Source organism: Entelurus aequoreus, linkage group LG01 (assembly GCF_033978785.1).
Source record: "Entelurus aequoreus isolate RoL-2023_Sb linkage group LG01, RoL_Eaeq_v1.1, whole genome shotgun sequence".
In the NCBI taxonomy this organism is placed as follows: domain Eukaryota; kingdom Metazoa; phylum Chordata; class Actinopteri; order Syngnathiformes; family Syngnathidae; genus Entelurus; species Entelurus aequoreus.
The window spans coordinates 36,455,227-36,471,418 of NC_084731.1; the positions used below are offsets into that span (position 1 = coordinate 36,455,227).

Here is a 16,192-nt window from a genome sequence, read left to right on the forward strand (position 1 = left end):
TGTGTGTGTGTGTGCATGTGTGTGTGTGTGTGCGTGGCAGTTTGATTCAACTGTCAAAAAGTCGATGGAATTAACTGAAAGACGCTACATTAAATATGTATTTTCTTTGAAATAGTCACATTGAAAGTATTAAGCAAGTACCAGGATGTTCAAACAAGGCAGATGTACGCGCGGTCGCCTTCTGTTGGCGTTTAGATTTTTGATAGTTAACACAGAGCACCATAATGGTGCTTTCGTCCTCATCTCAATGGATGTTTGCAGGTGTTAAATGGAAGCAAGCGATCAGAAAAGATTTGACAGTTTTCTGGAAGCTTCATTTTAATTTTATTAAGTGCGGTGTACACTGCAGCTAAACATCAAGTGCAATATTCTGTTTCACTTTCCAGGGGCTCAGGACTTCTTCCAGCCGGCGCATGAAAACAAAAATACTTACCCGGATTAAAAGGCGCACTGCTGATGAATGGTCTATTTTCGATCTTTTTTCATATATAAGGCGCACCGGATTATAGGGCGCATTAAAGGAGTCATATTTTTTTTTTTTTCTAAATTGAAAACACTTCCTTGTGGTCTACATAACATGTACCGTAATTTCCGGACTATAAGCCGCACCTGACTATAAGCCGCACCAGCTAAATCTAGGGGAAAATACAGATTGCTCCATATATAAGCCGCACCCGACTATAAGCCGCAGGGTTTTGATGTGTAATTACCGTAGTATATAGGGGTTCCTGCTACCACGGAGGGGATTGTCGGGACAGAGATGACTGTTTGGGAACGCAAAGCGTCCCATTTATTAACAATAAATCTTTCAATCATTCAATCAAACTTTCACATCTTTGACATGGCGAACAGCATCCGTGCAGAGTACAAATAATACAACGGTGCAAAGTAATACAAAGTGCTCGCCTGTACGTTATCAAAATAACCAGCCTACCGGTATATGAAAAGTCAGTCTTTAATCATTGTGTCACCGTCTTCCTCCTGCGTACTAAAACCACAGAAATCCTCTTCGTCGGCGTCGGAGAAGAACAGGCCGTAAATAAGCCGCACCCTTGTATAAGCCGCAGGGACCAGAACGAGGGGAAAAAGTAGCGGCTTATAGTCCGGAAATTACGGTAATGGTGGTTCTTTGGTCAAAATGTTGTATAGATTACGTTTTACAGATCATCTTCAAGTCGCTTTCTGACAGTCGCTTCAAGATGCGCCGTTTTGTGGGCGGTCTTATTTACGTGGCTCACCTTTGGTAGCGTCTTCTCCCCGTCATCTTTGTTGTGGCGGTGTAGCATGCAAGGACGGGAGTGGAAGAAGTGTCAAAGGATTGAGCTAACTGTTTTAATGACATTCCATTCAGACTTTACTTCAATCAATAACTGAGCAGCATCTCCTCATCCGCCGGAAATGTGTCCTGTGAAAAACCGTCCGACCGGAACTCTGTAATAACTAAAGGTCCTTGGGTGAATAATGTAAACTCACTACACCGGTATGTTTTAGCGCTTTCATGGCGAGTTTACTGACAGATATAAGTAAGAACTTTACACTACTTTATATTTGAAATGGCAACAGCGGAGGATGAATGTCCCATAACAAGAAGATAGAGAAAAAGAAGAAGCTTATCGACTATGGCATCTGCGCGGACTACAAAAGCGGACACGTGCAATTTTTCATGACTTACGCAGACCCCAAATACAGATCAGCAGGTACCAGAATGTAAGAAAAGTTGCTTTTGCATAATATTACGAAACAAAACGCCAGATAATGTCATACCTAATCCACACACCATAATAATACTTGCATGTTGAAGCACACTACAATCCTTCAAGCGGTGCTGCTTCATAGCTTACCAAAGTCGTACTAAAACATTTTGATACATTTTTGAGTGCCGTGTGTAATGTTCTATATTGTAAAATGTTGGTGTTGTTCACTTGAGTTTTATTGCAGCCTACACCTATCTCTTGTGTGTGACTGCCATCTACTGGTCACACTTATCATTACACCATGTACCAAATAAAATAGCTTCAAGGTCGGTAAGCAAAACCAGAATTATTCCTTACATTAGGAGCACCGGGTTATAAGGCGCACTGTCGAGTTTTGAGGGGGAAAAAAGGATTTTAAGTGCGCCTTATAGTCCGGAAAATACTGTAAGTCTATGGGAGAATACACCAAAGGCCAGAATCCTTTTTTCACTTTAGTACTTGTGGGAATAGTACCCTTGGTTATGATCACACACAACAACTTATGAAATACTAACAAATACATGAAACACGTACAAATGCTTAATGCTTAATCAATTTTTATTTTTATTCTACTTTTTCTCCATTTTCTTCTTCTTCTCGTCCTCCTCCTTCACTTCTTCCTCCTTCTCTTTCTTCTCCTCTCAGGCTGCCTGTTTTGCCGCTCTGGGGGTGTCCTTCATGATAATGAGCCTGAGCTTCATCATCAACGACTGGACGACGGGGAGCAGCAATGGTGGCGGCGGCCACTAGAGTGTACGTGAGTGCAGAAAGAAGAGTCAACTCGCTGAAAGAAACCAAGATGGCCCTCCAACCAGAACAAAGCTTTGCTATAAAAGTCATAACAAGAAAAGAGGATACGAATTAACATATAACACGTGCATAATTACTTCCTGTACTTTACAGAAGTAGGTTGAATGCAGTACGTGTTTGACAGACAACAGGAGTGCGTATTTATATTACTACTATGTTTTTAAGGACTGTATTTAACTACAATGAAGTTAATCATCCAAATATTTCTCGCGATTTTTACACCAAATGATCATCTTCACTTTTCCATCCATTTTCTACCGCTTGTCCCTCCCCGCGGTCGCGGGGGTGACTGGAGCCTAATCTTTTTTTTTTTCAATTTGCGCTTACAATCACAGTTTATAATATATACATTCACAACATAAACAAGAAGCAAACTAATAACATTATCATTAATGTTAATATTTCAACAAAGGACATTTAGATTCAAATTCGGTTAAAAAAAAATATCAGTTTGTTAAATGTGTAAATGTATGATTATTTCATGTATATATTGCCAATGTAATTTAATTTTTTTTTAAAAATCTGCATTGTACTAATAGAACCTCTTGGCCCACTGTTTAATGTGTGATTTGCTTTTTATTCGTGTTATGACAAATAATTGATTACTGGTGATTTTCAAATAATTCATAACAGCACACCTCTCTTTGGATTACTGCAAGCTTAAATATGCAGTTAAGCCATCAAGTATTAAAATCCTGAACTTACTTTTATTAGTCTGATCTTTTGGGAATGTCAAATAACGTGTAAATTGTGTTTGAAAGTGTTTTTGTGCGCTACTTCTCACTAACAAATCAACTAAATGATCGTTTTGCTCTCTAAGGAGTTCAATGGAAGATCTTTTGAAGTATTTTTGCGGTACTGTTATTTTGATGATCACTTTTTAATTTCTGCATTTTTATTGGGTTGTCATTTTAACACAAACCGCATGCAATCAATCTATAAATAGAAAATATACACAATCCATCCCTCTAATATTTCACATGTATTTTTTGTGATTGTTGCACCTCAAAGTGCCTGAATTTGCAGCAGCTTTTTCAGAAAGCTGTGGCAAAAGTTGCATGTTTTGTGACTTTTTTTTAAAAATTCTATTGAATCATCTTGTGATTTTACAGATTTCCTTGTAACCTTACCCTGAAAAGGCAAATGATTTCAATAAAATTACTAAATCGATGTTTAATTCCTAGGCTTAGCATTGTAAGCAGGAACAGGAAGTAGGTCTGAGCTACAACTACTGTCGATTGAGCAATAAAGAGTTGATACCCCTGCTGGCCCCACTATGGACTGGACTCTCACACTATTAACTAGATCCACTCGACGTCCATTGCACCGGTCGCCCAGGGTTGGGGGTCCCCACATCTGCGGTCCCCTCCAAGGTTTCTCATTGTATCCCATTGGGTTAAGTTTTTTCTTGCCCTGATGTGGGATCTGAGCCGAGGATGTTGTTGTGGCTTGTGCAGCCCTTTGAGACACTTGTGATTATGGGCTATATAAATACACTTTGATTGATTGATTGATACAGTATATTGTTACACGTTGTTGTTCCTGCTTCGTCTACACAAGAAACAAACATATGTTTTGATTAGACCGTTGAAGTTGCGGGCATTGGACAAAGTAGCAAAGGGTTTGGTTGAATTTAAATGGTGAATTTGTGAATTCCTAGAGGGACTGAATAACAGTTTCCAGTTTCAAAGGAGAAAACATTTCGAAAAAGGTATTTTCTACTGCTGCTAAAGACGTTTTTACGTCATATCAACATATGTATTTATGTACAACTCTATAATTGTACTTGCAGCTAGTTGGATTGCTGCTATGAAGATATTTTCACTGATAAATTATGATGAACACCTCAAGGAAATCATTGTCCGTCCCTTCCAATGTTTTTGCAGTGTTTTTGTTTTGAAGGGATCATGCCAAAATGACAACAAGCTACCTATTGGTTTTTAAAAAATGCCTTAAATGCAAGATTTAGCTTATAGAATATTTCAAAGGTGCATTTCCTGGACTTGATGATGTTTATTGTATCTGATCATGTTACAATGCACTCATCTGTGGAAACGACACATAATACTCTCAGGGCATTCAAATGATGGCAACTTGACAGTTTTTTTTCTTGGAAGACTTAGATTGGTCAGATCTAAATCTGACCAATGTAAGTCTAGGAGCATGAACTGATGAAGCCTACTCGGATTTGAGGCGAAACGTATTCCAAGACAAACCAAACAGTCCAGTTGCGATCGATTGAATGCACTGAGATTACAATGACCTGGATGAATGAGAACATTCATAGCCATGACACATAATACGTTTATCAGTGTCTTTTTTTGGCGAACAAGACGTGGCTTTATATAAAGGATGTATATGAATGTGAACGTTTTATATGTGTGAAGCATATTTACGGTAGATTGTAAAGTGTAAATAGCATGCACTGTTTTAGTTTGACAATAAAATAATTGGAAATGTTTTCCCATCATGTCTGGCATCATCATTTCAATTGTCATTAATTTACATACAGAAATAATTAACGATCATTTATAAAGTGTACTTTTAGCATTCAATTCAAATTATTTAAAAGTTAAAGTACCACTGATAGTCACACACACATCAGGTGTGGTGAAATTATCCTCTGTGTTTGACCCGTCCCCTTGTTCACCCCCTGGGAAGTGAGGGGAGCAGTGAGCAGCAGCGGTGGCCACACTTGGGAATCATTTTGGTGATTTATCCCCCAATTCTAACCCTAGATGCTGAGTGCCAAGCAGAGAGCCAAAGGGTCCCATTTTTATAGTCTTTTGTATGACTCGGCCGAGGTTCGAACTCACAACCTGCCAGTTTCAGGGCAGACACTCTAACCACAAGGCCACTGAGCAATGTAATAAGGATAATAATTATCAGTAGTTAATTTTTTTTAATTGCCTAAAACTCATAAATCAGTGAATGAGAAACTGGATAACATTTTTTATGTAATAATTTATTTGTAATAGCAGTGAAGCTGAAACATTCGAAAAACAATGTCACGGTTTGAAACATTTTTAATAAGTAAACAAGCAGAAAAACACAAACAACACTTAATATAAGTTAGTGCAACTTCTGATTAATATGTTTTATTTGATTTGAGAAAATATACATTAAAGTATTACATTGATAATGTTGGTATTCTTAACCAAAATTGACAATAGACATTCAATATTTTGTACATATCCCAGGATTATTCTATGAAAGTTTATCATGACTGTCACTTTTACATAGCTCAGACAAGGGAGTGGTATGATTATATAAATACATCATCTATATCAAAATATAATTACATTTTCAACTAGAAGAGGCAATTCCTGAAGGAATGGGGTGTGAATGCTCCAATGCTGAAGTTGAAGTGAAATGCTGACAGAATGTAGTATGAATGTAAGAATAGTTTGAATGTTGAAAAGCTGACGCTGAACTGAAATGCTAATGGAATGTAGGATGAATGTAGAAATGGTTTAAATGTTGAAATCGTTTAAACGCTGAAATAGTTTGAATGTTGGAATGGTTTGAATGTTGAAGAGTTTGAATTTCCAGGGAAACCGGAATTTGGTTTGGACCTTGGGAAAGTATTTGTTTGAATGTCCAGGATGAGTGGAATGTGTTAATGTTGGAATGGTTTGAATAGGTTGAAAAATGTGGCAATTGTGCAACTTGGAAAAATATCCCATTAATTTCAATGGGAACTTCCTGGACATTTGGGAATGTTGAGAAAAGCGGGACTTTAAAAAAAATGATTAGGAGCATAAATGTCCTGAATGAGCTGAATTGGTTGGTGTTGGAATTGTTTAAATCGGTCAAGAAATGTTGAATTAGTAACTGTTTTTATTTGAGAATTTCCTTGAATTTCCGGGAATTTTTCTAGTTCCTTAACCATTTTTGTTTTTTGTCCTGAATATGAAGAGTGTTTTGACGGTGGAACAGTTGAAATTAGTTAAAAAATGTGAAAGGAGTAGTCGAACTTAAGGGTGGAAATAGGTTACCAAAAAGCGGGAATTCCTGGAAATTTGTTGAAGGTGGAAAAATGGTAAAAAAAAACTAAAAAAAAAAACTTGAATGAGTTGAATTGGTTGGTGTTGAAATGTTGAAGTAGTACATGTTGAATTGAGAAATGGTATTACGTAATTCCTGGAATTTTGGGAAAACCGGGAATTTTTCCAGTTCAAAAAACAAGTTTGTTTGTTATCTTAATTAAGAGGAATGTTTTGACGGTGGAACGCTTAAAGTGGGTTGAAAAATGTGGGAGGAGTAGTCGCCAGAAAAAAGGGTGGAAATAGGGCTTTGGAAAACCAGAAATTCTGGAATTTTTTTTAACTTGAAAAAAGGCTAGTTTGAAATTCCAGAATGGTGGAATGTGTAGAAGGTGGAAACGTTTGAATTGGTTGAAAAATTTGGAAATGGTGGAAGTTTGAGAAATTGGCAAATAATTTTGAATGGGAAAAATGTCCCGGAAAACCTGGAATTCTGGGACATCTGGGAATTTCCCGAATAGGCTGAACAGTTTAAAGTTGGAACGGTTTGAATCGGATGAATCATGTGGAAGGTAGAGCGCCAAAGTCTGGAGAAGAAAAATAAGTTGTTGAATAATAATAATAAATAGATTAATTTTGGTGTAGAAAACCATATGTGTGAAGCATTTACACATAAACATGATTTGTGGTGTACATGTTGCAGATCTTCAGCATCTGAAGATTTGGTGGCGATCTACGTTTGTCCACTAGAGTTCGCTGTTTACCCACAATCCGTGAAGTCCGTTACGTAATCGTGCCACAAAGCAGACTGTGTGACCACAGTGACCCCTAGTGGTCGAGTCTCTAACTGGCCGCACTTCTAACAAGTCGGCTCACTCGCCTCCTCGCATCTTTTTAATTGGCGCGCGTCTGCCAGGTGGCTTGAAGGGAACAGCAAAAACTTGGGTCAACTTCTGGTGGTCCGTGTAGAGTCCTGGAGAGGGACCGGAACCACGGAGCAGGATCAGGACCGGGGTCCAATGGGGACGTCGTAGATGGTTCCAGGCAGCGGGAGCGAGTGAGTTATGGAAATGAAGCATCGGTGACATTTTAGGGGAACACGCGAATGAATTGGAAGCTTCTTTTTTTTTTTGTCTCGCGTGGGAATTTGATCATCTTCCTGTCTCGTTCGCGTCGGCGCTGCCGTGTCTGCGGAATAATGGGCTGCACGGTGAGTGCCGAGGACAAGGCGGCCGCGGAGAGGTCTAAAATGATCGACAAGAACCTGCGAGAAGATGGAGAGAAGGCGGCCAGAGAAGTCAAACTGCTCCTTCTAGGTGAGATCAAAACATCGTCATTGCGGAATAAAGGCAAATAATACACTTTGTCACAACAACGCTCGGTTTTGATTGACAAACTGACACCTGTTTCCAGCATTTTGGCACTGACATCTAGCTAATAAGGCCAGCTAAGTACACATTCTGTTTTACATTCGCTTATAAAAACATGTCGTGACCTTTAACCTAACATGCAGTCCTTTGTTGACCTAATTTCTGCCCATTTTTGTTCATTTAAAGCAGGGGTGTCAAACTCATTTTAGCTCAGGGGCCACATACAGGAAAATGTATTCCCAAGTGGGCCGGAATGGTAAATTCATGGCACAATAACTTAAAAATAAAGACAACTTTAGATTGTTTTCTTTGTTTAAAACTAGAACAAGCACATTCTGAAATTATACAAATCATAAAGGTGTTGTTTTTTTACAATTACCTGTTGCCGTTAATAGTATATATACTTTATTTGTTATTATTTATATTTTCTGAATAAGTTATGTGATAATGTTCATCAATCAAGGCAAGATCAAAACATCATCATTGTGGAATAAAGGCAAATAATACACTTTGTCACAACAACGCTTGGTTTTCATTGACAAACTGACACCTGTTTCCAGTATTTTGGCACTGACATCTAGCTAATAAGGCCAGCTAAGTACACATTCTGTTTTACATTCGCTTATAAAAACATGTTGTGACCTTTAACCTAACATGTGTTGACCTCATTTTTGCCCAACTACTGTATTTGTTCATTTAAAGCAGGGGTGTCAAACTCATTTTAGCTCAGGGGCCACATACAGGAAAATGTATTCCCAAGTGGGCCAGAATGGTAAAATTATGGCACGGTAACTTAAAAATAAAGACAACTGCAGATTGTTTTCTTTGTTTAAAACTAGAACAAGCACATTCTGAAATTATACAAATCATAATGTTGTTGTTTTTTTACAATTACCTGTTGCAGTTAATAGTATATATACTTTATTTGTCGTTATTTATATTTTCTGAATAAGTTATGTGATAATGTTCTTAAGTCAAGGCAAGATCAAAACATCGTCATTGCGGAATCAAGGCAAATAATACACTTTGTCAGAACAACGCTCGGTTTTGACTGACAGACTGACACCTGTTTCCAGTATTTTGGCACTGACATCTAGCTAATAAGGCCAGCTAAGTACACATGCCGTTATAAATTTGCTTTTAAAAACATGTCCTGACCTTTGACCTAACATGCAGTCATTTGTTGACCTCATTTCTGCCCAACTACTGTATTTGTTAATTTAAAGCAGGGGTGTCAAACTCATTTTAGCTCAGGGGCCACATAGAAGAAAATGTATTCCCAAGCGGGCCGGAATGGTAAATTCATGGCACGATAACTTAAAAGTAAAGACAACTTCAGATTGTTTTCTTCGTTTAAAACTAGAACAAGCACATTCTGAAATTATACAAATCATTATGTTGTTGTTTTTTTACAATTACCTGTTGCCGTTAATAGTATATATACTTTATTTGTCGCTATTTATATTTTCTGAATACATTATGATAATGTTCATCAGTCAAGGTACGATCAAAACATCATCATTGCGGAATAACCTCAAATAATACAGGAGGCAAGCTTAGCAGCTATTTTAGCAGCTACGTATTGCAGACCTTTAGTAGAAGCTAACTCTCTCACAAAAGGACGGAATATTTGTCAAAACCAATTGCACTGCCTGTTTGTTCCCCTGAGAAACACCACATGGTGATGCTGGTATTCAGATTGACTTGAAATTTGTCACAAAACTCCAAGTGCTTTAAAAACACACCACTGTAACATTAGCAAGTGTATTTTTCCAGCAAATCTGGTTCACACCGTTAGGGGACCGACAAACACAAGTGTGTGAAGTTTAAGCAAGATTGCTTGGAAAACAAACCAAACATCTTGACGGGGACACTAATTAGCAGCTAATTATCCACAAATCATTGATCATTTGTCCAATGATTATGAACTTTGACGACCTGTTTATTGCATTAATGCTAGTATTTCTCACAAGGCATTTGTAGCACAACCCATAGGGGGTGTCGCTTGTTGTCATGCAGGGAGTGTGTGTGTGTGTGTGTGTTCTTGTATTTATGTCCTTCTTGAGACATAAAAAGTACCTTCCATATGAGGACCGGTGAACAATTTAGGACATAAATCATTGCATCTAATAGAGAATGTCTCAATTTGCAACCCTGGTGGTGAAATTTATCAAAATTAGGGTGGTCCCAAAAAGGAGGGATTCTTCAAATTTAAATTTAAAAGTGCTCCCCCTCTGGTCAACATATGTAATAACAAGTGTGTGTAAGAAATTGAAATGCACCCCCTTTGGCCAAAATTGATAAAACTAACAAAATAAATATGTATATGGAAACATACTGTAATAAATTTAAGTAAATAATGAAGATTAAAAACCAATTACAAAAAAAATAAAACAAATACTAAAAGCTTAGCGTGTTTATATGTGCATAGTATGTATATATTATCAATGTTGTAAATACAAATCTTTATATATCTAGAAAAGGTGGTCCTAAAGAGGTAGGCATTTTTTGTAGGTCTCAAGAAGGTAATAAATACAAGAATGTGTGTGTGTGTGTGTGTGTGTGTGTGTGTGTGTGTGTGTGTGTGTGTGTGTGTGTGTGTGTGTGTGTGTGTGTGTGTGTGTGTCTTCATCCTGCTGTGACAAGCTGTTAACCCACGCTAGGATGAAGAGAGTTGCAACATGGCTGGTCATCTTCCGAGTCAATAAAAACGTCCAGCTCCACCAGGCTTTGCCTAAAATCGTAAATAATTTAGACCGTTATATTTTGTGCAAGTTCTGCATTTTCAATCCAATCCAATCCAATCCACTTTGTTTATATAGCACATTTAAACAACAAAAATGTTTCCAAAGTGCTGCACAACAATATTAAAAACAGTATTAAAAACAATATTAAAAACAATAATCAAATATTATCCTTAGCTCCACCAATGACTGAATAAAAACAAAAATTAAATAAATATAGAACCAATATGAAAACAATATAAAAATAAATATGAATAAAAACAATTTTAAAGGGAAAAACCAATTAAAACAGTAAATAGAAATCAAAATGTATAAAAAACCCCCACAGAGGACAACAGAGGACCACACAACTCACGTAGTGTTAAAAGCCAAAGAATAAAAGTTTCATTTTCATGATTAATAACCCTCACAATGTGTAAAGGAGAGAGATTGTGGTTTGTTTTGTTATCAGGATTACACAAAAATGACACAATTGATTTACAGAAAAGTTTTTATTATTAAATGAGCAACAACGTATTATTTTTGATGTGAATAAGTTGGAATTCACTGTGATGAGGTGGCAACTTGTCCAGGGTGTACACCGCCTTCTGCCCAAATGCAGCTGAGATAGGCTCCAGCACCCCCCGTGACCCCGAAAGGGACAGGCGGTAGAAAATGGATGGATGGGAAGTTGGAATTAAAGTTCTTTATTAATGAATTTAGTATTTCTGTTTTAATGTGCTAGTAGAATCTCTCTCTGAATGTTCTGAGCTTCTGTTTTCATGCCAGTGCTGAATAATGTTGTAGCAGTGGAGGGCTGCGTGTAGGTTGGGCAATTTTCCGCTAAGATGTTGTCTTTTGCCCACAGCAAACTAGATGAGACAATATCCGCAGCGCCACTGGTTGCAGACAAGTACTGCACTCCATTTGCAATCACTTGTCTTAAAGAGGGACTGCACTTTTTTGGGAATTTTGCCTATCGTTCACAATCATTATGAAAGACATGCCAACGGATGGATTTTTTTAATGCATTCTAAATATTAGATTCGATCAAAAGTACGCTTACAATGGCGCCTATGGGAGCCATTCAATTCTGCCCATATAGCTCCTAAAAAAACACCTCCATTAGGGTTTTATATACATAATGTAAGTATATATGTAATGTAGTAATGGGCACATTTATAATAACATTTTATATTTACGTATTTTGATAATTTCATGAATATGCGGCGCATTCATTTTAAAAACGCATAACAGCGTTTGCTTTTTTTTTCTTCATCACTAATTTCTGCTCACAGCAGACTTTGAGAGCCAACAAACATAATAAAACATCACTTCCTGTACTTCCTGCTATTTTTAATACAAAGTAGCTTATAGTTCTAATTTATCGTAAATTCCGGACCATAAGCAGCTACTTTTTTCCTATTCTTTAAACCCTGCGGCTTATAAAACAGTACGGCTAATTTATGGATTTTTCTTTGATAATGGCCGTTTTGTGCTCAATATTTTTTATTAAATACAAGCAGAAAGGCTGAAAAGGTGTGTTATTGTTTTTGCTATGGCACCATCTTTTGGACAAGTTTGTTCACTGCAAGTGTACTTCCTTTAATGCCTTAAACCGGAAGTAAAACCGTCTATAGAATTTCTGCACGAAAGGATTCTTCACTCATCATTCCAAGCAACGTTTGTAAGTTTTACAATTTGGCTAAAATAATTCATACTTTCTTAACCGTCCCATGTGTGATGTCTGTAGGAGTGTTTGCATGCATAGTTGTAAGTGCTATCGTAATAGTAGTGCTGTTAGCATTAGCTAACATGCTAACATGTTTACGAGGGTCTGTGTTGGTTTTATTAACACAGAATGGCATTCTTTGTGTATTGTTTCAGTTTCACAAATTCCTCAGTAATCTCCCCAAAATGTCACCGACTTATTAAGTCTGTTTAGCTGATTGGAGAGCTTGCTTCTGCAGCTGGTGGGTCCATGATGATGACTTCTGTTTTGTTTGATCTGCTGTTTTACTGCTGTGTAACAGGCACCGTTTGAAAACAATTAAGGTATGTAAATAAACATTGTACAGTCTGATGGCGTGTGGGACAAAAGAGTTTTTGAGTCTATTAGTCCTGCACTTGGGATGAAGCAGTCTAGCACTGAACAGGCTCCTCTGGCTACTGATAACGGTATGCAGAGGGTGACTGGCATCATCCATGATGCTCAGTAGTTTTTCCACAATCCTCTTCTCTGGCCACCGTCACCAGTGAGTCCAGTTTAATTCCGATTGTAGAACCGGCCCGCCTGATCAGTTTCTCCAATCTGGAGCTGTCCTTCTTAGATGTACTGCCCCCCCAGCACACTATGATGTAGAACAGAACACTGGCAACCACAGACTGGTAGTACATCCACAAGATGTACTATGTGTATATAATTAATTTCACAATGTATATATCTGTGGCCTAGAGTTCGGTGTGGCTAATATATGAAAACATGTTTTTATTTTTTTTATTAAGTAGTTGTGGCTCAGGAAAGGGAAGCAGTGCAATGTCAACACCGTGTATGGTGGGGATGGTGTTCTGTTGACCTCGACTACGGATGTTGTGGATCGGTGGAGGGAATACTTCGAAGACCTCCTCAATCCTACCAACACGTCTTCCTATGAGGAAGCAGTGCCTGGGGAATCTGTGGTGGGCTCTGTTATTTTTGGGGCTGAGGTTGCCGAGGTAGTTAAAAAGCTCCTCGGTGGCAAGGCCCCGGGGGTGGATGAGATCCGCCCGGAGTTACTTAAGGCTCTGGATGCTGTGGGCCTGTCTTGGTTGACAAGACTCTGCAACATCGCGTGGACATCGGGGGCGGTACCACTGGATTGGCAGACCGGGGTGGTGGTTCCTCTCTTTAAGAAGGGGAACCGAAGGGTGTGTTCCAACTATCGTGGATCACACTCCTCAGCCTTCCCGGTAAGGTCTATTCAGGTGTACTGGAGAGGAGGCTACGCCGGATAGTCGAACCTCGGATTCAGGAGGAACAGTGTGGTTTTCGTCCCTGTCGTGGAACTGTGGACCAGCTCTATACTCTCGGCAGGGTCCTTGAGGGTGCATGGGAGTTTGCCCAACCAGTCTACATGTGCTTTGTGGACTTGGAGAAGGCATTCAACCTTAGAGATTGGGTGAGTCCTGTGGGGAGTGCTCAGAGAGTATGGGGTAACGGACTGTCTGATTGTGGCGGTCCGCTCCCTGTATGATCAGTGTCAGAGCTTGGTCCGCATTGCCGGCAGTAAGTCGAACCCGTTTCCAGTGAGGGTTGCACTCCGCCAAGGCTGCCCTTTGTCACCGATTCTGTTCATAACTTTTATGGACAGAATTTCTAGGCGCACTCATGGCGTTGAGGGTATCTGGTTTGGTGGCTGCAGGATTAGGTCTCTGCTTTTTGCAGATGATGTGGTCCTGATGGCTTCATCTGGCCAAGATCCTCAGCTCTCACTGGATCGAGTGTGAAGCGACTGGGATGGGAATCAGCACCTCCAAGTCCGAGTCCATGGTTCTCGCCCGGAAAAGGGTGGAGTGCCATCTCCGGGTTGGGGAGGAGATCTTGCCCTAAGTGGAGGAGTTCAAGTACCTCGGAGTCTTGTTCACGAGTGAGGCAAGAGTGGATCGTGAGATCGACAGGCGGATCGGTGTAGCGTCTTCAGTAATGCGGACGCTGTATCGATCCATTGTGGTGAAGAAGGAGCTGAGCCGGAAGGCAAAGCTCTCAATTTACCGGTCGATCTACGTTCCCATCCTCACCTATGGTCATGAGCTTTGGGTTATGACCGAAAGGACAAGATCACGGGTACAAGCGGCCGAAATGAGTTTCCTCAGCCGGGTGGCGAGGCTCTCCCTTAGAGATTGGGTGAGAAGCTCTGTCATCCGGGAGGAGCTCAAACTAAAGCCGCTGTTCCTCCACATCGAGTGGATCCAGATGAGGTGGTTCGGGCATCTGGTCAGGATGCCACCCGAATGCCTCCCTAGGGAGGTGTTTAGGGCCACGGGGAATACCCAGGACACGTTGGGAAGACTATGTCTCCCAGCTGGCCTGGGAATGCCTCGGGAGCCCCTGGGAGGAGCTGGACGAAGTGGATGGGGAGAGGGAAATCTGGGCTTCCCTGCTTAGGCTGCTGCCCCCGCGACCCGACCTCGGATAAGCAGAAGAAGATGGATGGATGGATGGGTTTATAAAACAGTGTGCTATAAAGTCCGGAGAATACAGTATGTCTGTCAGGAGACTCCATATGGAAGCGCTAAGAATTACAAACTGGCTTTTCTTGTGCTACTAACATTTTTCGGTGCTTTTTTTATTTAGTAAAAAAGCCAAGCGTACAGCCCCTCACTGCATTAAACTTGGGTTTGGATAAAAATGCTTTTCAAAAACAAAACATGTTTATTTTTCATCATTTTTGGACAGTGTTTCCCATAGGACTGTAATCTTTTTGTGGCAGTCGAATGTGGGGATGACATCATAATTTGCACAATTGGCGTGTCCTAATAAAACTTTGTCACTTCCATTGCGATAACAATATTGGAACCTTGAGTATTGATTGATACCTATATTAATCCGATATAATATCAGCACATATGTTTTATGACTGAAAGTTAGCTAATATTACCAATGCAACGATCAACATTTATGTATGAGTGTATGTTGTGTGCCTCATCACCGCGCTGAGCAGCTTTGATGAAGTTGTGAAGTCTTCATGTGAAGCACAGTTACTTCACTCTGTTGGGTTCCGTCTTAATCGGATCCTTTCCCATCTTTCATTTTCCAATCACACTACTGCTCTGAGCGACATTCATAATTCAGGACGTGTCTAATCTTCTCCTTCCTTCCTTCCTCCTTGTTCTCTCTGCTCTTGTCTTTGTAAATGATGAGTGCATGAGTGACTCAGCAAGCGGCAAAGTCTTTTTAGGAGAAGTATTAATCAAGATGCCTATTGGCTTCAGTCTATCTGTGTAATTGCACACGACTCAGCTGATATAGGAAGTGCTTGATGGAGCTTATTAAAAACCAAACCAAACAAAAAACTTTGCTGCCTGATGCAACGTTGTTGAGATCAACAACAGAACAAAAGAGTTTACAAATCTTTGTCATTACTGATGTGAAGTGTCAAAGTTGAGCAGGATCAGCCAGACAGAAAATTAACACCACGACTGATTTTAGTACAGTACAGTAAGGCAAAGACAAGTATCTCAGGTTTGGTAGTTTATAAAATAGGGCTAAAACTTTTTTAATCAGAAGTGTCTCCAAAGGGATTAGGGCCAATCTACTTTTACTGAAAGAAGTCCATGGACTCAGGAAAAGACCAACAGACTTCAATGTGCAGATGGCTCCTGTGATATTGTTTCTTTACATGGCCCCTCTGTACTCAGCCATGCATTTGTGTGTGTGTGTGGGTGTGTGTGTGCGTTTGTGTACTTGCGTGCGTGTGTGTGTGTGTATGCCCTCGTGTATGTGCGATTGATGATGTCATCGAGGTATTGTTTTTAAGTCTGTAAAGCACTTTTTGTCGCATTTATTTTTAATCTATGAAAAGCTTCTTATC

At 39.5% G+C, this 16,192-nt stretch overlaps 2 protein-coding genes across 4 annotated transcripts in view; both read left to right on the top strand.

Moving 5' to 3' along the window:
- Positions 1 to 5,011, top strand: part of slc38a3b (solute carrier family 38 member 3b) — a 79,659-nt gene extending 74,648 nt beyond the window's left edge. The window contains exon 17 of the mRNA XM_062049244.1: positions 2,379 to 5,011. Within this exon, the coding sequence (XP_061905228.1) occupies positions 2,379 to 2,483 (105 nt within the window). The 3' untranslated portion in view covers positions 2,484 to 5,011. The remainder of the gene's footprint in view (positions 1 to 2,378) is intronic.
- A 2,378-nt stretch (positions 5,012 to 7,389) lies between these two features.
- The window catches only part of LOC133651248 (guanine nucleotide-binding protein G(i) subunit alpha-2-like), an 81,506-nt gene continuing 72,703 nt past the window's right edge, over positions 7,390 to 16,192 (top strand). The window contains exons 1-2 of one of the 3 annotated variants that reach the window (XM_062049317.1): positions 7,390 to 7,586; positions 7,673 to 7,845. In XM_062049317.1, the coding sequence (XP_061905301.1) occupies positions 7,564 to 7,586; positions 7,673 to 7,845 (196 nt within the window). In that variant the 5' untranslated portion in view covers positions 7,390 to 7,563. Of the gene's footprint in view, positions 7,846 to 16,192 lie in introns of all 3 variants that reach the window. The other 2 variants (XM_062049324.1, XM_062049308.1) reach the window with 2 other exon arrangements.